General features: G+C 39.4%; 1 protein-coding gene across 1 annotated transcript in view; it reads right to left on the bottom strand.

Moving 5' to 3' along the window:
* LOC124587131 (collagen alpha chain CG42342) overlaps positions 1-24,960 on the bottom strand; it is a 610,604-nt gene that overhangs the window by 549,352 nt on the left and 36,292 nt on the right. The window contains exons 5-6 of the mRNA XM_047131431.1: positions 6,972-7,025; positions 3,310-3,489 (exon numbers count right to left, since the gene is read on the bottom strand). Of these exons, the coding sequence (XP_046987387.1) occupies positions 3,310-3,489; positions 6,972-7,025 (234 nt within the window). The remainder of the gene's footprint in view (positions 1-3,309; positions 3,490-6,971; positions 7,026-24,960) is intronic.

Raw genomic sequence — 24,960 nt, forward strand, 5'->3', positions numbered from 1 at the left:
CACTTTCAGTATCTCTTATGTTACAGAATTATCTTCTGTGGCATCCAGCTAAGTACAGAAAGCATTCATCCAGTACAAGAGTAAATACTGTGTAAGTAACACAAATCCACTTCTTAAGACCTCTTCAGAGATCGTTGAAGATCTTTGATATTTTACACTCACTCCCTTAATGACATTCATTGGTAATAACAGACATCAGTTTGAGCTAAAACGTGATTTACTCAACCACAACACAAAACACAAAAATACTATCCATTTAGACCTTTTCCAGGTTCAGAATGAGTTTCTGTGTTGTATTTCAAAAGTATCCAACAACCTCCCAACTGGTATACAGCAAGAAATTGTGAATACCTATAAACTGAAACAAAATTAAAAACTTACTTAATTAGAAATGCTCTCAACTGATTATATTATTTCCATATTGAATGCAAAGATTCCTGTTGGCTGCATGTGAGTGGCAAAGTTCATGCAAACCGGTTTTCGTTAATATGGGGCAAAGATGACTATAGTTAGTGATAAATATCAATGTGGTCATAAAAATGTTGAACTGCCTATGGGAAATAAGGAGGAGACAGTAGCTCTTTTTCATGACTGAATGAATGAATCTGGGAATGAATAAAAATAGTAGCATTCCACTTCATTATTCTGTGTTAAATATAGACCAAGTAAGCACAAATACTTCATAGGGGTTTAACAACAGTACCATATAAATATGGTATTTGACTGCTGTTAAACTTTGTTAACCTACACCTTAACTCATTTCACATCCCTTACAATTCTCCTCCATGATTGGATTGACTCAACATGAAAAGTGGCTGAATGAGATAAACTTTCTTGATTAATGGATTGTAGCTATGTATTATTGTGCTACCTGAAATACAAATTATGTTGCTACACTTCATGTAAACCCTCAGTCTATCACCTATTCTACTCAATGCACATGGTCATAAAATAATGGCTATGGATTTTCAGTGCACAAAGGAAAAATTACACTTAAGGTTTTAAGGATTTCCAGTGATGGACAGTTATAATATCATCTGTAAGATGGTCACATATTTCAAGAACATTAACTGTTATCATCTCGAGAAGCATATGCAGCAATACAGCACTCCTTGATTGATAAAATGGCACTTTTGTCATATATGTATATATTGCTTCATCAGGAAAGAGGGAAGGAGAGGGAAAGACGAAAGGATGTGGGTTTTAAGGGAGACGGTAAGGAGTCATTCCAATCCCGGGAGCGGAAAGACTTACCTTAGGGGGAAAAAAGGACAGGTATACACTCGCACACACACACATATCCATCCGCACATACACAGACACAAGCAGACATTTGTAAAGGCAAAGAGTTTGGGCAGAGATGTCAGTCGAGGCAGAAGTACAGAGGCAAAGATGACGTTGAAAGGCAGGTGAGGTATGAGCGGTGGCAAATTGAAATTAGAAATTAGCAGAGATTGAGGCCTTGTGGATAACGAGAAGAGAGGATATACTGAAGGGCAAGTTCCCATCTCCGGAGTTCTGACAGGTTGGTGTTAGTGGGAAGTATCCAGACGGTGCAACACTGTGCCAAGATGTGCTGGCCGTGCACCAAAGCATGTTTAGCCACAGGGTGATCCTCATTGCCAACAAACACTGTCTGCCTGTGTCCATTCATGCGAATGGACAGTTTGTTGCTGGTCATTCCGACATAGAAAGCTTCACAGTGTAGGCAGGTCAGTTGGTAAATCACATGGGTGATTTCACACGTGGCTCTGCCTTTGATCGTGTACACCTTCCGGGTTACAGGGCTGGAGTAGGTGGTGGTGGGAGGGTGCATGGGACAGGTTTTACACCAGGGGCAGTTACAAGGGTAGGAGCCAGAGGGTAGGGAAGGTGGTTTGGGGATTTCATAGGGATGAACTAAGAGGTTACGAAGGTTAGGTGGACGGCGGAAAGACACTCTTGGTGGAGTGGGGAGAATTTCATGAAAGATTGATCTCATTTCAGGGTAGGATTTGAGGAAGTCATATCCCTGCTGGAGAGCCACATTCAGAGTCTGATCCAGTCCCGGAAAGTATCCTGTCACAAGTGGGGCACTTTTGGGGTTCTTCTGTGGGAGGTTCTGGGTTAGAGGAGATGAGGAAGTGGCTCTGGTTATTTGCTTCTGTACCAGGTCGGGAGGGTAGTTGCGGGATGCGAAAGCTGTTTTCAGGTTGTTGGTGTAATGGTTCAGGGATTCTGGACTGGAGCAGATTCATTTGCCACGAATACCTATGCTGTAGGGAAGGGACCGTTTGATGTGGAATGGGTGGCAGCTGTCATAATGGAGGTACTGTTGCTTGTTGGTGGGTTTGATGTGGACAGACGTGTGAAGCTGGCCATCGAACAGGTGGAGGTCAACGTCAAGGAAAGTGGCATGGGATTTGGAGTAGGACCAGGTGAATCTGATGGAACCAAAGGAGTTGAGGTTGGAGAGGAAATTCTGGAGTTCTTCTTCACTGTGAGTCCAGATCATGAAGATGTCATCAATAAATCTGTACCAAACTTTGGGTTGGCAGGCCTGGGTAACAAAGAAGGCTTCCTCTAAGGGACCCATCAATAGGTTGGCGTTCGAGGGGGCCATCCTGGTACCCATGGCTGTTCCCTTTAATTGTTGGTATGTATATATATATATATATATATATATATATATATATATATATATATATATATATATATATATATATATATATATATATATATATATATATTAGCTTTACAAATGTCTGCTTGTGTCTGTATATGTGCGGTTGCATATGGGTGTGTGTGCGAGTGTATACCTGTCCTTTTTTCCCCCCTAAGGTAAGTCTTTCCGCTCCCGGGATTGGAATGACTCCTTACCCTCTCCCTTAAAACCCACATCCTTTTGTCTTTCCCTCTCCTTCCCTCTTTCCTGATGAGGCAACAGTTTGTTGCGAAAGCTTGAATTTTGTGTGTATGTATGTGTCTGTTTGTGTTTCTATCGACCTGCCAGCGCTTTCGAATGGTAAGTCAGAGAGAGAGAGAGAGAGAGAGAGAGAGAGAGAGAGAGAGAGAGAGAGACAGACAGACAGACAGACAGACAGAGAGTTAAATGCAATAATGGTAATTGTGGCATGCCATCTGCAACGAAGAATGTGCAAATTCCACAATTCTGTTTGGTAAAATGTCACTCAGTTTTCTGCATCAAATAAAAGTCAGTATTGTCATAGTCATTAATGGTAAAAATTATACAGCAATATGAGATACAAATATTAAATTTGTATATGAAATACGACAGTTCTTTGCAGTGGAAAATGCTGTATAACTTACTGGAGGACCAGGTACACCTGGACTGCCTGCAGTTCCAGGTGGTCCAGCAACACCAGGTGGCCCCCTCTCCCCTGGTGGCCCTGGTTCTCCTGGAATTCCTTGTCGCCCGTCGTGACCTGGAAGACCTTCTGGGCCTTGAGGTCCTGGTGGGCCTGGTGGTCCAGGTTCACCAGGTTCACCCTGTGTATCAAGCACAAAGACATTCACTACTGTTCCAGTTTACATATCTATTCATAACAAAATATAATAAATATTATAGTATCAACTGCTCAATAAAATAAATTTTCTTAATATCATACCTACATATGTTTGTCTGCATGGCCATCTTCTGTAGCATCTTTTAAGATCGATTATTATTGGTTTTGCCATCGTAAGCTTACTACAATTAACTCAAGAGAATTTTACACCAGACAAATTTATTAAACAAATTAATGTGACCACCCATTCATGTTCAGTGTCAATGTGCATTAACCACTCAAAGGCAGCAGTTGGTAGCATTAGCAGTGGAGGGTACATAAAGCATGTCAGGGGTACACGGAAAACAGTGCAGTCATTGTCATCATGTGGAAACAGAATGATTTATCTGATGTCCAAAAGGACATGATAACTGGCTTTCAAGCCAATGGCAGAAGCATTTCAGGAACAGCTAAGTTTATAAGCTGTTTGCTTGCCTTCATGTTAAAATATACCAAGCACAGCAAAGCAGCGCAATCCAAAACTGGCACTGAGGAAACTGTGGTGCACCACTGGCCGTAGATGACAAAAGTGAATGATGGCTGCAGAGATGTGTACAGGTGAACAGATGTGCGACTGTTGAGTTACTGACCTCCCAGGTGAACCAAGGGGTAGCAAGAATGACTCCTCAATGAACACTCAGCGAACGTTGCTGCATTTGAGCCTCCATAGTAGGTACCTGGTTCATGCAACCATGCTGACTGCTGTTCATCAGCAATGAAGGCTGGAATTTGCACACCAGTACTGCACTGAGTGGCGACATGTGGCCTTTTCAGATGGAACCCATTTTATGCTCCACTGGTCAGATGGCTGTTGGCATGTACGGCGTGAAGTGTCTGAAAGCAAACACCCTGCAAGCACTGTCAGTATGGTCCAGGTAGGAAGAGGGAGCGTTATCACCTGGGGCATGTTTTTCTGTCATTCTGTGGGTGATATTATCATTCTGGAAGGCACAATGGATCAAACAAGTGTGCATCTATACTTGGGGACCATGTCCACCCCCACATGTAGTTTATATTTCCTCTACATGATGGCATCAACCAGTAAGACAATGCAACATGTCACACAGCTCACAGTGTACGTGTGTGGTTCGAAAAGCACCAGAATGACTCCTCAACATGATAGCATCTAACAGAAGGACAATACAAGAAGTTACACAGCACACAGTGTATGCCCCTGCTTTGAAGAGCACCAGGATGAGTTTGCCATACCCCCTGGCTACCAAACTCCCTGGATTTAAACCAGATTGACAATCTGTGGGACCATCTTGATCAGGCTGTTTGTGCCACTGATCCTCAACTGAGAAACCTAGTGTAGCTGGCCATGGCACTGCAGCTGGCATGGCTTTATATCCCTGTCAGTACTTCTCACAACCTCAGTGACTCTTTTCCTGCACGTCTCACAGCAGTCCACACTGCAAATGTGGTTATTCAGGTTTTTGACAGATGTTCACATTAATGTAAGTAGACAGTATAAAAGTGAAATGTGTCTTGTGTAAAACTGCATTTAATTAATTGCAGTACACTTAATACAGCAAAATCAATAATAACTGATCATACCTAATTGTATGATGAATGATGTTTTATGTTTTAACAGGAACTACAAACTTACAGTTCTTGTTGAATTGTTTTCTGAGAATCTGGCCAAAGGCACATTTTCTTCTGAATGTTTCATCTCCTACAGTGTGATAGACCATCAGATGTTAAGAAGATGTAGTTAGTTGACTCTAATATGTCCCTGAGTAAGTTTATGTGGAAAAATAAACTTACTATGTCTTCGTAACCTCTAAGGATGTCATCTATAATACAAAACAACATCAGCTGGGCAAGTCTATATTGGAGAATTAACAGAATAACCTCTGAGGAAATCTACTGCTGCAGGAGCAAAAATGTTATGCACCAAAATATGTCTTAGACCACAACTTAATTCCCAAATAACTGATGTCACCAAAAATGTAAAGACCCGCTGGCACTGTATGAGCAAATTTTGTACAGCATTATTAAGCACACAAAGAGCATTAAGTAATATGGCTTATGAGGAAGCAGGAATAAAGAATTCTAAGTTACCTTGTTGGAAGGTAAAGTCAGTGCAATTCAAGCTGAGGCTAACATTTGTTTATGAAAGGTGCAGCAGAAATAACGGTGTTCCTGTATTGCCGTCTTCTACAGAAACTGAAAATGCATATTATTTTCTCAAGAAATGAGTACATAATATGTTGTTCTCCACACACAATTCAACACTTGAAAATTATTTTGACACCAAATCTGTGAATATCGTAAAAATAATTTGTCTGTGTGCACTTAGTTTCAGCATTATAAGATCACAATATAAGTATTCACTACATGAAGTACCACCACGTAACCAATAATGAAAGTTTCTTTAGAAGACAAAGTGTGAGTGAGTGTTGTTCAGAATATGAAGTTGCTCATGCTCAACCTAACAAATTCCAAATAATTCTGAAGTAATTTTGTGCATTTTAAATACATTTGGTTTATTACCACATCCATTTCTAAGTTCTAGAATATAAGAGTATACTGAAGCATGCTGCAGACTCTGTCCTTTAAATATCTTATGCAAATAATCTTATCAAAAGCAAATGGAATGCAACAAATTAGTTTCTTCAGGAACATGTTTCAAAAACATGGTTAGCAACTATCATATGAAGTACAAATCCTGATTTCACTTGTAAACCTCAATTAAAAGAGCAATGGTTCTTTCATTTAAAGACATGTTTTAAAAAACTTTCACTTCTTTTGTTATTTTCTTTCTGCTGGTTTGATGTTGTAAACTCCTGTTTTCAGCTAATATTTTCATTTTTGCATGTATATTGTATTTAATGTCCTCCAAAATGTTTAGATTGTATCATCCAGTTTTTGTCAATGTGTACTATATTTTCTCTCTAATGCTTCTTCCACTTCCAAGTTTCTAGCTAGTTTAGTGTCTATTCACTAATATGTCTCTTCTTCTTCTAAGGACATTTCATGGATTCTTTGCCCTGCACACACACACACACACACACACACACACACACACACACACACACACACACAGAGAGAGAGAGAGAGAGAGAGAGAGAGAGAGAGAGAGAGGTAAGATGATGCTGCTGCTACACTACAGGACTTACAATCCAACAAGTCACAAAATTTGTTTAGAATTATGCACTGAACAAAAAACAACAAATGCATGGATTTTTTAAATTTTCTTTTCAAAATTTCTTACAATCAAATTGAAATCAATAAGCAAAGGTATATATGAGATATAATTAATCATCACACACAACAGCATGCATTATCAGTCAACTACAATGTTTTCAAGGGCAAAACCATATTATCTGAACACAAATAATTTTAACTTAAACAATTCTTTGTGGCTTCCCCGTACCATGCAGGATTCATGCATCATACTTAAAGCTTTGCCAGTGCTCTTACCTTGAGTTTAATTATTTGTTGTGCAGAAATGTTATGGCCAAGTTCCTGCAGACCCTAAAAATGTTACATGATTAACCACAGCTACAACATGCTAACAACAGAAGCATTAAGATAACAACGCTCCACACTCTACACTACAAAGAAGATTAATCTCTACACCAACTATTTAACAAGCTCCTACTCAATTTACAAGAGATTTTGCATGTTATTCAATAGCATCAAAGTTTAATAATGTGGAATTCAATTTGTCTGATTCTGAAGCAATAAAGCTTTTGTAGCAAATCTTTTTGCTGGTTTTGTGCTTCATAAAATTATGGAAGAATATTAAAATATATGTAGATGAAACAAATATCATACTTCCTTCATTTTTTCTTCAATTTGCTTCAAAGAGATCAGTCAAATGAATTATCAGTATTATTTCAAATGTTCAAATACTGCAGTGACAACAGTAACCCAAAACAATCACTTCATTGTGTCACAGTTTCATTTCATTGATCTGGTTACACAATGAAAATGTACAAATTATCTTTTTTTAATGGAGAAGTTCATTTAACAGTTGTAAAGAGACACATTCACTTACTGAAAGCTGTATACAAAGTTTACTGATGTCTCTGTCAGCTTTTATGACCACTTTTGGCTGCTAGTAAGTTTTCATCAGCTCATTTCTGCACACGATATGCTTGAACAGGTCAGTCTGTGTCTGTTAACTGGTGTTATCATTGTCTTGTGCAGATTGTTGCATGATAGGATGCAGACAATAGTTTGCAGATACAGATTACAAGATAAACTAGTATGGAAATGGGTAAGCGTGATCTGTAGATGGCTAATTATCGGCTTACAGCAGTCATAAAAAGCAATATCTGTGATCAAATCGGTCACTAAATTTAGTAAGCGACAGAGGTACTTCTTGGCAATAAACTACCCCAATTTACAAGCGGTGACCAAGTAAATTACAAGTGGACAAAGGGTACAAAATGGTGTATGTTCTGTAATAAATAACTTTGATGCTGAAAGAATGGCTCAAGCTGTTGTAAATTGCATGGACATTTGTTAACAATTACACAACAAAATTAAAACACTAGGAAACCTGAAACAAAATAGTAGCTAATGCAACACACAACACTTTCTACCAAATCTTCACTGCAAATAAAATGCAGTGCTGAAGACGTTAGAGCATTCTACAGCACTAAGGCCTGTTACTGTACCACAAAAGCTTGTTACACCAGTTACCAAACACCTACAAAGCACAAACTATTTGTACTGCATGTACACCTCACCTTCACTGCAACTATCTCAGCGTAGCCTAAGGTACCACCACGAAGAGTGGTGACAGAACGCTTTAGTCCCTGTGAACATAGAGTTTCCTCAAGTATTCATGAAAAGATGTGGAACTATCATTTTAACAAGTATTATTGAAAACACTGGGCAAAAGTGACCCTGCAAGGCCTGAATATAGTCAACATTTATGTGACACATGTAATAAAACTGTTCTATTTGAGCATATTTGTTTATTTATCTAGTTACTCTACTTAATTTCTCCTCATAGTCTACTGTCACTACATTTCTTTCAGATTACAATTATGATTTTTAACAATATCCTCTACTGTGCACCTCTTCACTGCACATGTACCTCTCATAGTAAAAACCTTCATAATTTAAGTCAATTCTGTTTCTGTTATAACAGAAGAATGTGCTTAAATCCTCCAAGTTTCTTCAAAAAGAAGACACTATACTGTGTCTCTAGATATGTTCCACAGTTTCTCAGACTGTTAGTAATTTACGTTGTACAACTTTTGAATAAATTTCTTTACATGTGAAATATCATCAGTGAACAGACTATACGTTCAGATGACTTAGAAAATAGAATCAACTAATGTAATTCTTCTGGCTTGCCTGGCGATATATTGACATGTTGAATAATTGAGTCTTCTGCCGGTTGTTCGTGTCATTCTTGTATGATATTTTGATGTGACTCACTGTCTTCTTCAGGTGCATACTGAGGCTGGCCCAAGGGAGAATTGGGTCCTGGATGATGCTCTGTTTTTCGTCTCTGCCACATCGGATGCTGTTTTTCGTCTCTGCCACATCGGATGCTCTGTCCGCAGAGTCCACCCACCAGGGACCACATTTAGTTGTCCACTCTTGCCACTGGTGCTCTGACTGCCATCTGAACCTGGCCTGGATGTCCTCTGTTGTCGTGCCCATAATTGCATGCTCCACTTTTGGTCTGCAGAGCATTAGGTACTCCGTCTGTGGTGCACGCTTGCCAGGGTTGGTTTTCTTCCCACTAGTACTCCAACCATTATCCACACCTGGCTTGGCAGTCATCTGGTGTTGTGCCGATCATCTGAGGCTCTGTTTCTCATCTTTGCCACATCAGGCATTCTATACACTGATTGCTGCTGCCTTGGCCGTCTTATGGTTGTCTTGCACATTGTGTGTGAAGTCCTCACCTGTTGCGGCAGGTCTCCAGTGATGTAAATCTCATAAGGTGCTCCAAGTGTTCCGTCTGCCCCACAAAACAAGCAAATACCTTAAACTGGCAGCTTACCCAAACATTTACAAAATCTCAGCATTTCCTCCTTACCAACAATGTAGCTGCCAGTTTGTCTTCAGTAACATATCTCTTATTTATTAACTCCATTTAGAGAAAGCTTTTTCTTCATATTTTTATGGATACAACAGCTATGCTCTGACATGTTTTTAAGTGAAAGATAAACCACCAGCTCCAGTTTGTTCACATTTTTCCAATCTTTGATGTCAATCATGGAATATCTGAATTTCATCCCTGACAATGGATACATTCTCTATGACACCTCTGAATTTGCACCCACTTTCATTGATGCAAAAGTACGTAAATAATGATGAAGTAACATGCATAATCTGTGTTTAAATTCAGAAAAGCAGAAGCACTGAGACTTAAAAATTGGAATACACAGATATTTAAGGCACTGTAGTGGTTTCACTTACAGTTATCATCTCCAAAATCACTGTAAATTTTGAAACTTCAAATCACTATCCACAATGTTCCAAACTCAATGAACATGTCCCATTACATCAGTGAAAAAGGTTATTTTACTTCTTAAAGTACACAGTTCTGTCTGTAGATGGGGGAGAAAAACATACTTCAGGTCATGGTCCAGTTTCTGCCCCCACAGATCTCCGTTCACTACAAAAATCATTGCATCAGTCAGAAATGGCAAAAAATGAACAAGGTCCAATTTTTACTCAAGTGTCAAAATAAGAATCCACACATCAAATTCATGGATTTGGGCAGATTTTCTGTTTCAGTTTTGAAATGTTGGTATCGCTCTCACTAGTTATTTGGCAACCAGCTATAAACTAAATAATTTAATTGATGTTTCAAATAAATATTTTTCCTTCACATAATGTTACTCCAGGATGAGAGGGCTTCAAATGCTCCAAAAGATGAACTTCTAGCTTTTATCTTTACACTCAAACATTTGTGTGCAAGAAGTCAACATACTAGCATACTACCTGCATTGTCATCATGTGTGAACATGTTTTACATAGTTCTTCAAGTTTTCCTGGAAATCCATTGACATCTTAAGGTGTTGGGTATTCTGTCAGGTGTCAGCACTGTTCTTGCACAATACTCTGACAATGTGACTTTTTATCTTCATCAGGTGCTACCTGAGACTGCTCATTGAGTGGAACATGTCCAGTATTAATACCTATGGTCTTCCTCCTCCATGGGTGGTTCCAGGTGTTATGTTTGCAGTTCACTCCCATTAAATGCATCCTTAGGTGTTCCCTCTTTGGTATGGTGTGCCACAGAAATCTCTGGTGTTTCATCTTTGGTCCAGTGCACCTGTCTGCATACTGGCATTCCATTTTCAGTCCAATCCATTCTATGTGTTCCTCCATGGCCTGCTCACACTAAAAGCATCCTGCAATGTTCAATCATTGGTCTGATGTATCTGAAGGGGTTCATTCACCGCATCCACAGTCTGAGTTGTTCTTTTTGTAGGATTCTGTTGCTGCCCCATTGGATTTTCAGCAGCTCCAGTGCCGGATCTCAGGCTCTACTATGTACCCAGAGTCACAATTCATGAGGTTTTCTGTCACCTTTATCTCTATAGACTGACTCTCTTATAACACTATCCCAGTTCCTTGGTCTGTGCCAGAACCTCCGTTTAACCATAGTTAATGGAATGATCATTGATTTTGTTGCCTGCTTTAGCCGGGTGTGCCTCTGATATTCTTTGCATGTGATGTCCATTGCCCTTGTTTTTCGGTCAATATATGTCATGGCACATTGGCAAGGTGTGATATACATTCCTGGTTCTTGTAGTCCCAGGTCATCTTTCACATTTACCAGTAGTCCTACCTTTTGGTAGGTAGGCAGAACACACATTTTATATTAAGCTTCCCAAGAATCTTCTTGATTTTGTTGGAAATAGATCCCGCATCGGGCAGTACACCGCAATCGTTGCTTCATCTAGCTCTTTTTCTAGATCAAAAGGTGGAGCGGCTGGTTGAAAGGCCTTCTGAATCTGTTTGTCAGTGTATGCATTTTTGACAAACTCTGATCGTATATGCTCTATTTCTGCTGTCAAACTATCTAGGTGTGACAAGGTGTGTGTGCTCTGTGGACCTCTGTCTTCTGACCTCCATTCATCTGAGCAGGATGGTGACAGCTGCTGGCTTGTAGTATAAATCAGTGTGCGTGGGTTTGTGATATACACCGCAGCCAAATGACCCACCTACTTTCCGCTTGACAAGTATATCCATAAATGACACCTAGGCATCCTTCTCCAGTTCCATGGCGAACTAAATATTTGAGTAGCTTGAGTTAAGATGTTCCAGAAACTCACGGACTCATCATACTCTAAGGCCACATCACTAATACATCACATACATACCAGAAGAAGCATGTGGGTTTGTATCTAGCTATTTCTAATGCCTTCTCTTCAAATCTCTGCATTAACATATTGACAACCACTCGAAACAAAGGGCTGCCCATGGCTACACCTTCTGTTTGCTCATTATATTGGCCATCATACAGAAAATAAGTTGAGATCAGCATATTCCTGAACAGATCCAAAAAAGCTCATCAAATCTCTTGGCAATCAGGTCCAGTGAGACTTCCTGTAGCACCCAGAGATACCACATCAAAGCTGACCATTACATCAGATTCTGTGATGTGTAATTGCTTTAGATGCTGCAAGAAGTCCTCCAAAACATCTCACAATGTCATGTTTTAATATAATAGAGGGAAACATTCCACGTGGGAAAAATTTATCAAAAAACAAAGATGATGTGACTTACCAAACGAAAGTGCTGGCAGGTCGAAAGACACACAAGCAAACACAAACATACACACAAAATTCAAGCTTTCGCAACAAACTGTTGCCTCATCAGGAAAGAGGGAAGAAGTTTGTTGCGAAAGCTTGAATTTTGTGTGTATGTTTGTGTTTGTTTGTGTGTCTTTCGACCTGCCAGCGCTTTCGTTTGGTAAGTCACATCATCTTTGTTTTTTGATAAATGTCATGTTTTATGTAGATATAATAACTAACTCATATCATGCAATACAATGCTCAACCATAGTTCATCAATTTTGCAGTCTCTTTGAAGACATTTTGCTTGCTTATTCTGTATATATCTGAATCATCTTTCTTCTGACCACGTACTTCTCTGTGGACATCACTCATCAAAGCTTCACTTTCAGAAAAGTATTTATACAATGACTGAACTGTGCACCTGAACAAAATTTTAACTAACAAAAAACAAATTTTACAGGAGAACAAAATAACTGTTTTGATGCTGCCAAGTTGGGCTTTCTTGACACAACTCAGAACATAGGAGGTAAAATCCCATTCTGTATATTTTTCTAACAGCTGTTACAAAATTGGTATGTTAATATATTCATTTTCCAGAAAAAATACCTATCTGTGTAGTAACTGTGTTGTACTGCTGAGTCACTCTGGTTTTTCAATGTTATTCATTACAGAAATAGAAAGATTATTCTGCAAAAATACTATAGAACCGGTCAAAACTCATACGCTGTAATATTTATTATAATGCAAATCTCTCTAGGCAGCAGGAGAAAATACTGAAAAATTCAGCATCATTGCTTTTGTAATTACACTAAACATGTTTTTTCAGCATTACATTGCCATCTCTCAATCAATGGGTTTTTGAAAAATTAGTGTTCAAATTCTCTATTCGTTTGGTAATTACTGGAAAAATTCAGTTTTTCAGTTCAGTACATACTGAAACACTGATTTATTGATTGACTGATATATTTATTCATCTGTAAAATAAAATAAACTATACAGATGTTGAAACTTCCTGGCAGATTAAAACTGTGTGCCCGACCGAGACTCGAACTCGGGACCTTTGCCTTTCGCGGGCAAGTGCTCTACCAACTGAGCTACCGAAGCACGACTCACGCCCGGTACTCACAGCTTTACTTCTGCCAGTACCTCGTCTCCTACCTTCCAGGCTGTGGCTAAGCCATGTCTCCGCAATATCCTTTCTTTCAGGAGTGCTAGTTCTGCAAGGTTCGCAGGAGAGCTTCTGTAAAGTTTGGAAGGTAGGAGACGAGGTACTGGCAGAAGTAAAGCTGTGAGTACCGGGCGTGAGTCGTGCTTCGGTAGCTCAGTTGGTAGAGCACTTGCCCGCGAAAGGCAAAGGTCCCGAGTTCGAGTCTCGGTCGGGCACACAGTTTTAATCTGCCAGGAAGTTTCATATCAGCGCACACTCCGCTGCAGAGTGAAAATGTCATTCTGGAAACATCCCCCAGGCTGTGGCTAAGCCATGTCTCCGCAATATCCTTTCTTTCAGGAGTGCTAGTTCTGCAAGGTTCGCAGGAGAGCTTCTGTAAAGTTTGGAAGGTAGGAGACGAGGTACTGGCAGAAGTAAAGCTGTGAGTACCGGGCGTGAGTCGTGCTTCGGTAGCTCAGTTGGTAGAGCACTTGCCCGCGAAAGGCAAAGGTCCCGAGTTCGAGTCTCGGTCGGGCACACAGTTTTAATCTGCCAGGAAGTTTCATATCAGCGCACACTCCGCTGCAGAGTGAAAATGTCATTCTGGCAACATCCCCCAGGCTGTGGCTAAGCCATGTCTCCGCAATATCCTTTCTTTCAGGAGTGCTAGTTCTGCAAGGTTCGCAGGAGAGCTTCTGTAAAGTTTGGAAGGTAGGAGACGAGGTACTGGCAGAAGTAAAGCTGTGAGTACCGGGCGTGAGTCGTGCTTCGGTAGCTCAGTTGGTAGAGCACTTGCCCGCGAAAGGCAAAGGTCCCGAGTTCGAGTCTCGGTCGGGCACACAGTTTTAATCTGCCAGGAAGTTTCATATCAGCGCACACTCCGCTGCAGAGTGAAAATCTCATTCTGGAAACATCCCCCAGGCTGTGGCTAAGCCATGTCTCCGCAATATCCTTTCTTTCAGGAGTGCTAGTTCTGCAAGGTTCGCAGGAGAGCTTCTGTAAAGTTTGGAAGGTAGGAGACGAGGTACTGGCAGAAGTAAAGCTGTGAGTACCGGGCGTGAGTCGTGCTTCGGTAGCTCAGTTGGTAGAGCACTTGCCCGCGAAAGGCAAAGGTCCCGAGTTCGAGTCTCGGTCGGGCACACAGTTTTAATCTGCCAGGAAGTTTCATATCAGCGCACACTCCGCTGCAGAGTGAAAATGTCATTCTGGCAACATCCCCCAGGCTGTGGCTAAGCCATGTCTCCGCAATATCCTTTCTTTCAGGAGTGCTAGTTCTGCAAGGTTCGCAGGAGAGCTTCTGTAAAGTTTGGAAGGTAGGAGACGAGGTACTGGCAGAAGTAAAGCTGTGAGTACCGGGCGTGAGTCGTGCTTCGGTAGCTCAGTTGGTAGAGCACTTGCCCGCGAAAGGCAAAGGTCCCGAGTTCGAGTCTCGGTCGGGCACACAGTTTTAATCTGCCAGGAAGTTTCATATCAGCGCACACTCCGCTGCAGAGTGAAAATCTCATTCTGTATACAGATGTTGTCAATTGTTGGTACAATATTTCTTACTAAATAAACAAAAATAGATTCTTACAACTTTTACAGTTCTTATAAATAATTAGCCTTACAATATCTATAATTATGTCATATACTGTTGCATAATATATGGTGTATTCATAATTATAAAGTGGCTATATATAGTTATTTTAATTATACCCTGGAAGATTTATTCACATGGGACAGTCAGAATTTTGTAGCTTTTTGAGTAAATCAATTCAATGGGTTCTATTGCTGCTATTTGTTACAATCCTTACAATATTTTCTATATGCTAAAGCCAGCCTGCCTGTTCTCAGCACTTGTACCCCAAAACATGATTCCATAATTGAGGACTGAATGTATGTATCCAAAAAGGTCACTAAGAGGCATGAAACACTGCACACTGGTGCAAGGATTCATAGAACATTAAATGCTGTGGATAGTCTCTTGGCCAAAGCCCTTACATGTTCTGTTGATTTCAACTGGCAGTCAACATTCAGCTCGAGGATTTGGTATATGTTACACATTCTAAAGCATCTTCATTAATTTTTAATGTAGCACCATCGAGTTGTGTCAACTGTGTTGGATTTTTATGTGTGATCACATTGTTACTTTCATTGGCACACAGTAATTTTCTTGACATCTGGCACTCCATGGGAAATCATTAATGTAGATAAGAAAAAGGATTGGTCTGACACACTCCCCTGCGGGATGCTTACATTAAAATGTTTTGAATATGTGAGATATCAACTTGTAGACTTAAACCTCACCTTACTCCTAGTAAATCTAATATACACTATAAAATTCTGTGGTCATCTGTGCCAAATGACTTTGATAAATCTAAGAAAATTACATTTGCATGTTCACTTTTGTCCAGCAGCTCTCAAATGAGTTTTGAAAACTGTGAAATAGCAGATTTTGTACCTCTTTTGGGCCTGAGACCATGCTGTTCATTAATCTTTTTTTCATTAGTGTTTCATTCATTTTGGAAATGATGGGCAAGGAAGAGATTGATCTGTAGTATTCTACATTTTCTGCATCACTATTTTTACATATGGGTATTACTTTTGCTTGTTTAGGTACTTGGGGAAACAGCCAGATCTGAATAATTCATTGGTTATTTTTGTCAATGGAGCTTTTATGGAATTTACTCACTGATGTTGAATAAGTCTTGCTTCTTGGTGCTTTTGACTGGTGTAAGTTTAACATGCAGTATAGAGATAACTGCAATGTTAGATGGTGATTTATTCTCCCAGTTTCTCTGCAATCTTTTTATAGACCCACAGTTGCAGGATGTTATTATCTTTTCTTCCCCTTAATATAAATGGGTCATCAGGTGAAATCTGTAGTCAGACATACTTATTTTGAATGAGCCTCTATGCAACACTTGGTCTGATGTACCAACACCCCTGAAATGCTCTAGGTTCCATCTTGCAGACTAGGAATCAACTTTCATTGATAGCGATGGGAATTCTATTGCCTGGGCGATTAACATGAAATGAATTTTTGCCTATTCCATCAGGGCAAAAGTATTACACTATTATATTAGATTGCTGCAAACATTTAACACATAGAACTTATTGGCTATGCAAATTATGAGAAACGTTTTTTCATTATGAGCAGCAGTTACAATACTGTTCCACCCACCCCATCAGCTGGCAATATTCCAGGAAAAGAACCATTTACCCTCAATATATAAGGGCTTCCACTATCTCTCAATGCCTTGTGTTTATTGGCCTTCCTGTCACAAATGTTAACTGCAAGTCTCTTTAGTTTCTTTCCTTTATTCAGGTACTCATTCACTCTGCTCATTGCCACAGCATTTGATGCATAATCCATGATGCCTTCACTTACAGTGTTGTTTACTGCAACACAGACTTTGCAGCGCAACAATGGTACCAAAAATAATTTGCAGTGGAAACAATTTAACCAACAAATGCAGTGAACTAGCTACAACATTCTATCTACTCTAATTCACTTTCTACAAATGTGTTGGTTACAATGTTGCTCGGGTGCATGATTCAACTGACGGTTCTTTCAATATACAAATTTAATTGGTTCATATATTCAGATATAAATTAATGATTGTAAAGGAACATATGTCTCCTAATTATATGACTTATGTTACTTAGGATTTCTAGTGTTAAATAACAAAAACAGAAACAGATGGGAATTGCGTTCTTAAGCTTACCCAGGAAATTCACCGTTTGTATCACACTCGTATTGCACTCAGCTGTCCAGCCAACATGCAGCCATTTATGAAACATGATATTTCTACAGCGTACTTTGTCATCAACTCTGAGTGACAAATAGAATAAGTGTCTTTGCTGTTTTGCACCCCCCCCACATATTCTTATTGCTTCCCACCCCTTCCCTCACAACACAGTTACATGCGGCTGCCAGTGGAGTAGTGGGAGAAAAAGATTGCTGAATGCTCAAACATTGATCCATCAGTGCTTCTACTGCCATTGGGGAACTGAAGTCACCAGTGGCCAACGTTGTAACTTCAGGTGGCTGAGTGTTCCGTCTTATGCTCTACTGACTGTGAAGGCACTGTCTCTATAGATCAGGCCATCATATTTCAACAGCCGCCTTCAGAACATGATCTGAAAATGCCAAAGTCTGTCTTAGCATTTCTGTTCATTCATTTTGGGTCATTCCATGTCAATTTAACCAGGGGCTCCAGCTCAAACAGATTTGGCTGAAATTTAGTACACCAATGCTACCACGTATGGAACACTCACATACACAGTATTAGATTCCCCTGAGAATTAGTTCAGAATTATAGCCTGCAAAAGACGGTGGTGTGACCCAGAAAAAGAAATGCACATTTGGCAATCAATCTTCAGAGCCAACTTCAGGGCTTAATAACTTAGGATCTGTTCCTCACAAACCCGTGAAATTTTTACATCTGATAACATCCACTTAGGGAACAAACTCAATGCAGCAAAACACCAACAACATGTTTCTGAGGGAAAATAATAAATATCAAAATGTGATAACAAAATGTAACATGTTAGAAGATATATGTTGTAGGTGCCCGCCAAGCCAAATATAATTCACTCAGGAATGGGAAAATACTTTTTACAGTAAGTGCAATGTGAGCCAAACGCACACACAATGCATTGCGTCTACATCTTTCATACATATGGAGTTACACATGAAGGAAAATACAAAAACCTGAAAAATCACCACAAAAATGTGTAGTTTCAAAGTGGTGTAAATAAAATGGACAAATGATATCCAATCCAAATTTCACACACTGTATAAGTAGATTATAATGTTATGTGTCTCAAAATTTGAACATGTTATTCGAAGGACTTTGTGTACAACAAAAACTGACAGAGATATATTTGGTGATGTGACCATTGTTCCAGAACACAATTTCAGAAAAAAAGTACCTTAAACTCTTCTGCCTCTTCTTATCCTCTTGCCCATTGTTTAACTACTAAGCAACAATATATAGATAAACACAACCTATCATTAATGTTTAATGCACATTAACTGCTAGAAACTGTTGTTTGTGCTTAGAGCAGAAGTCTTCCCAAACAGTAGCTATTGTACTCTGTACATCGAGTGGCAAATTGTACTTTCTTCCTGATACAGCAGTAGCAACTGTAACTGTCATAACAACACATTCGAAAGGAATCCGACACAGGTCTGTCAAATGTGGCCGGTGAAATGATTCTGCTGGTGCCATGAAGTTCACTACTACATCACCTCCAGCTTCACAGCACTCTGCGACACATTCGTAATCATAAATAGCAACAACATAGCAACCTGATTGCATGTTGACGCTTTTGCTTCTGAATCCAGGGTCAGATACTGTGAAGACACACGTTGTGCATTATAACCAAATAGTCTGCTCATCTGCATTACACCAGAATCCACTGGAGAAAAGTGATTATGGCTCCTTGTGCCTGCAATAGTTTTAACAGGTTCAGTCTGCTTTTTAGCAACTCTTCAACAGATTTCACCTCATCTTTCAAAACATAAAATGATTGTACACCAGAGATATTTTTCTGTGCCCAGGTAAATAATAGAAGAGGTGTTAGAATGTGCTCTTCTGAAGGGTTCCGCAGACTAGATGACTTAATGGTAGCACCAATTCCGTCACATACATTTTTACCATGACTTGTTGCCAAAAAATTCCAATCTGCATTATCTGAAAACCATGGAAATGCATGCATAAATTTTTGAGATTTTTACAATTTTTGTACTGGCTAGCTGCCCCATCACTGAAGTACTTTGTAGAACGTATGTGAGGCAGCTTACTTTTAACATAAGCCATCACATGCCACAGGCATGAACTGCAATGGCATCATGAATTAAACAGTCACTAAAAATGCACAAGTTAATAACAGACACACCACCTGATTCATTGCTATTGTCAATCATAAATGGTTGTCGAGTTGCTTGGCTGTTGTCCCGTTGGTATCCTTGAATATCATCTTGCACTATAAATGCATAATTTTCAGAAAAGTCCACTATTACTTCAGTTTCATCTTGTTTCACATGATCCTTACAAAATTGGAGATATACATATTGTGCTGTTGCCGTAAAGCTCTGTGTGTGGTCAGTTTGTCTGGTTTTTCACAACACAGTTCAACAAAATTAGAATATTCTTCCTTGAATTCTACATAAAGTTTAGAAATGTTACAAAGCAAGAGCCTTTTTTTGCATCTGCACCCATACATTTCCCATTTTTACAGTAACATATTCTTTCTGGCATTATTCTGCTGTAGTAATCATTTTCATAAAACTCTGATACTAGCACCTTTATTTCTGAACTTAAATTGTTTACCCAGAGCCTGTCGAAGTTCTGTATGCACTCCTTGGATTTTTTTTTAAATTTTCCTATACAGTATGCTCAATAGACCAAAAAGTGCAAGGCGTGCAGATACTACACTTTTTCTTAAGTCATGCATAATTTTGTCCAAACCGGAGCATTTATGGCATGATTTCTGTTTCTTTGGAGTAGATAGTGCTTCCTCTTCAACCACTAGTCCCTCTGCCATTTTGTGTTTCATTTACATTTCAGTTTCTTGTAGTTTTCTTCAAACGTAATTGGGTCTGTAACTTTTCCCAACTCTCTATCTTCATGGGAGACAAACCAAGTGTAGTCACTGAAGTATTTAATTGCTCAGCCACTGTGGTTGAAGGTTGCTGATACTCTTCATCACTACCACGTACATTATCAGAAAATCCACTTTTTAGTAGTGAGACACACCTGCAACGTAGCTTCTGTCCTCATTCGATGTTAAGACTTGTGCACTAATTCTCTTTCAATATTGATTTTATATCAATTTCTCAAAGACTAAACCTTGCTGTCTTCTTATGGATCCGAATTGGATCAAAACAACTACTTTGTAGAACAGAATACTTATCCAGAAATAGTTTTGTATGATGATAACAAACACTCATGTTCCTTGAAACTGTACTCCTCACACCTACAGGGTGAATACCAGATCTCCACAGCAACAAATCTAGGTTTGATTCATACAGATCATGTACAAAGCAAGTGGCACATTTACTTCCATACGTTGTTTTATGACGTGAGTGGTGTAAGTGCATTATCAACTTCCCTGAAAAATCATGTGGGTTTCAGTGCAGCTTTTTCCAGAGCTTTCCCTTTGAAACTGTCCATGGATAGCTTTCGACCAATTGGTGACAGAGGGCACCTCATAGTGAGGTCATAATCTGTTCACATTAGTCATTACTGGAGGGAAAGACTGTAGTTGTGGGGACAAATTTAAGGAGGGCAATGATTATAAGGCTGAATTTCTTCCTGATCTGTTTGAGAGAGTCAGAAAGCCACACTTTTCTGAAGAGGGAGACCTCATCAAACCCCACCATATGGTCCCGATTACAAAAGTGCAGTCTTGCAACCTGATGTGGTGCTGATATTTACTGACACAGCAATAGCATAATATTGCCATTAGATATCTAGCCAGCTGGTATGTTGGTGCATCTATGTCGCTTACAATAGGCTGTAGAAGGATAACCTGTTTGTGAATTTTTGGTAAGCTGTAGAGCCTTGGTCGTGCAGTAACTCATGGTCAAAGTTTTTTGATGATATACTTTTGTCAGGGACTGGCATGGAAGCTCAACGGTCTTCCTACTTATTCCACTGTTCATGCATCCCTTTAATTCCTGGTATTCTGGATCCTTTAGTAAGATTTCATTCTGCAATTGTACTTTGACAATGGAAGTAGTACTACAGAGGCATCTCATTCGTCTGCAGGGTCCACAGGTAAAATGACTATTTCATGATCATTCCGTAACTCTCGAATGGCTGTCTCTGGTAAAATAGCTCTGGTGAGCATGTGGCACATTTCCTGATGAATCACTTCCACATCGTTACCAGAGAGGCTGTAAATTACTTCTTCTACACTACTGATGAAATCTGTAACAGGTACAGCAGTCAGCATTGCTGCAAAATTGAGTCCGTTTGCACCTAATTTTGTTGCACTGTCAATCTCTTGCTCCATGAGATTGATTACAGTTTGTCATCGCTCTTCCTGCAGTTGTTTCCCTCTCACTGCCAGATGTTTGAATTTAAGCCTAAGAGAGGGGGTCAACCCACTCTGAAGAATCAAATGAGAGTACACAACCCACCTCTCCATGGAGTTTGAGCAATTCCTTAGACATTGTGTATAGTCACCAGTGTATGTACCAGGTCACTTCTCTTACAAGAGCCAGACTTGCTCTTCTTGTGCTCTGGTGGGTAGCTGGCAGTATTTATAGAATGGGTGATCCTTAAAAATGTCGGTATTATGCCATGGTTATGACACCTCATCAAAAAGGCAAGAAAACTGAGCAAATGGTCTTTCCCATTTCAAAGATTATCCAGAGTCTTAACTCCTGTAGATGACTCTAATGTGTCATTTTGGGATTGTGCTCCAAAGGAGACTGTCAAAATATGAGTGGCCAATTGCCTGATCAATAGAGACAACACTTCACTCTCAGTAACGTTGTTGACCCAGTGCTCAGCCAAGTCAAGTCAAAGTCCACTGAGAGCAACTTCTGCAACTGACAGCAGCGGCAGCAGCACTGAGGGATCAAAATTCATGGCCTGCATTCAGCAATCACATCCCCCCGCCACTCAACCCAGCAAAGCTTGCAGCCAACTACTATGAGCAAACATAGGAAGTGATAAAGGTATAAAGGACACATGAAGTAGCAAAGATATTAATTCCACCTGCAGGTGATGGCAAGGTTTACTGCAGAAATATCGTGTCATGTAAATGACTGCAACTAGCTGGACACCATGAGACCAATACAAACATATAAGTATTACATTGACGTAAAAAGTGAAAGACCTAGAAGACATGGCCAGATAGCAGAGTAACTGTGTAAACATACACAACATTTGTGGGTATGTAAATCAATAGAGCTGAAATTCCCTGCAACATGTAGTATGGCCATCAGAATGCATAAGTGTAGTTTGTGTATAGTTTTGGTACCAAACTTGGTAGTGTGTATACAGGGTGTGTACAGTGTCAGATATTTAGTGGTCATTGTGTAAGGCATGGAGATCCCATATATACCTGTAAGACAATGTCATCAGCACCTGAGAGAATTTCAAACCAGCCTCATTGTGGGCCTCAAAATGGTTTGCTGGTCGAATTGGGTAATATTCAAATTTGTAGTGTATTCAGATGTGACAATTGCCTGATGTTTGACTGCATGGAAACATGCCATCTCACCACAGGGAAGGGTTACCTTATTGTGCATCAAGCACATCATAACATCTTCACATCTGCACCTGCCATCTAAGAACAAGTAATGGGCTCCACAAACATTCTGTGTCATCCTGCACCCCTGATTAGATAATATCAGCAGCAGGACTAGCAAGCTGCCATCCCATGCATACACTGCCATTAACACCACTCCACAAACAGCTGCATTTGGAGTGGTGCTGTGACCAGGAACATGGACTTATGATGAATGCTATCTCACTGTGCTCAGCAATGAACTGTGGTTTTACACTGTTCTGGATGATCATTATCAGCAAGTATGCAGTGTCTTGTTACTCCTGATGTCACGGTGTGAGGAACCATAGGGTATGACTTCAGGTCATGGCTGGTAGTGATTGAAGAAACTCTGATGGCACAACGATATGTCGCAGACATCCTGTATCCTCATGTGTTACCTATCATGTGACAGTATTGTGGTGCCAGTTCTCAACAGAACAGTACTTGGTCACACATAGCATGTATCTCTATGAACTGTCTGCGTGATATTTAAGTACTCTCCATGACCAGCAAGATTCTCCGATCTGTCCTTGATACAACATCTCGGGCACCACTCAGATGTCAACTCCATGCCAGTGCCAGTATATCAAGAACCAGTTACAACAGTTGTTGGGCCAACTTGTGACATAAGAAGATATAATGGCTTAATGGTACCTAATCAGTGCTTGCACTCAGGCCAGAGGAGGCAGTACAACATCATACTGACAAGCTGGCTCATACTGACAAGTTCTTTGTACATTTGACTTGATTTTGTTATGACTGAAATAATATCACACCCCCTCTCAACTCATGAACTTTCATTTCTTTTCCTCCTCCCCTTCTGGATGGTTCAATTTTTTTGACAGGCAGTGTTAATTATTCAACTGACAAAAACTGCTGTGTAAAATGATAAAATTACTAATAAGAAATATAGAAATGGAAATAAATATGAAACTGATCACAAAAATAAAATTGTATTTTGATAACATGAAAAAACTTAGGAATACAACAGACATCAAGAAAGGAAAATTGTAAACTTTAAAGGCATTTATTTTCAGGCCACTATAGGTAGAGTTAGAAATGATGGCGGTCAACTTTAGGCTCATTCTGCACGCCTTTGTCACATATTTTCTTTCAGCCAATGACCTTTCAGTAGTGTTCTGACTCTGCTGTGAATAATGTACCTAATGCGGGAATTAAATGTGAAAGTAGCAAGCTATTTAGTGAATTTTGATTCCATTTGTTGTGAGCTGTCATCACTGACTGTCGTAGTAGTGATGAATTCTGTATAAGCAAGTAAGAGACTTAATTTGCAAGACACTTGCTTTCTTCAAAAGGCACGTGTGTGTGGGCACATGCACATACCACAACTGTCACTTAGAATCATCGATAATGCAATCCCCGTCCATGCCTCGACGTGCGTGAACTGCCATCGTTCATGGATTGGACTATAACTGTCTTTCTATGGTGTCATGAAGTCTCATTACACATGTATTTTTAGACTAGACTATTTGTGTTACTTGTAAAACAAATGTGTTTGTGTATAATTTGCAGGGAGAGGGAGTGTCAAGAGTACTGTCAGATAAAAAAGTCAATAAAACAGTTGTTCTCTTCATAATATTCTTGCCATTGTTGTCATTGTAATTTTTTTCTTTTCTCCAATCATTTTGCCTAAGCAGAATGTAAGGTAACAGTGATAAGAGATAGCCAAATTTGTTTTCAAATCTGTATAGTGGTTTTAATTGTTAATGTTTTTGTGCATGAAAGTCATATCTCCTAAAACATAAGAATAACTATTGACAACACAGTTTGTGGCTTGAGTGTAAACACTGTACTTCTGTAGCTAGAAATCAGAATTTGTTGTATAAGCATGATCAAATTTATGGGTAAGGTTATTACTTAAATCATGGGATTCTATTTCTCATTTCTCTAAACTAGTGCATTAACAGTCAAATGTAAACTAATAAATTATAAATTTCATGGCACAGAATTATATTTCCCTTGTGGTTCCTTTAGTTATTGTTACAATTTTTTGGAGTGTCAGATAAATAGCTATAGTACAATATGAAAATAATTTATGCCTAATAATATACTTCTAGATATGGATCCAATAATAAAATTTGAAGGGGTTTGCACTTAACACATAGCCTACATTCTAAAATAATAAAAGACAAAACAAGGCTTTCAAAGTATTTACCAAAATAATTCTCTATGCTTTTGCAAGAATAACCAGCTTTCCACTTACATTTATAAATACACAGATATCTTATATTTACATTTTAAATTT

Source organism: Schistocerca americana, chromosome 1 (genome assembly GCF_021461395.2).
Source record: "Schistocerca americana isolate TAMUIC-IGC-003095 chromosome 1, iqSchAmer2.1, whole genome shotgun sequence".
Taxonomy (NCBI): domain Eukaryota; kingdom Metazoa; phylum Arthropoda; class Insecta; order Orthoptera; family Acrididae; genus Schistocerca; species Schistocerca americana.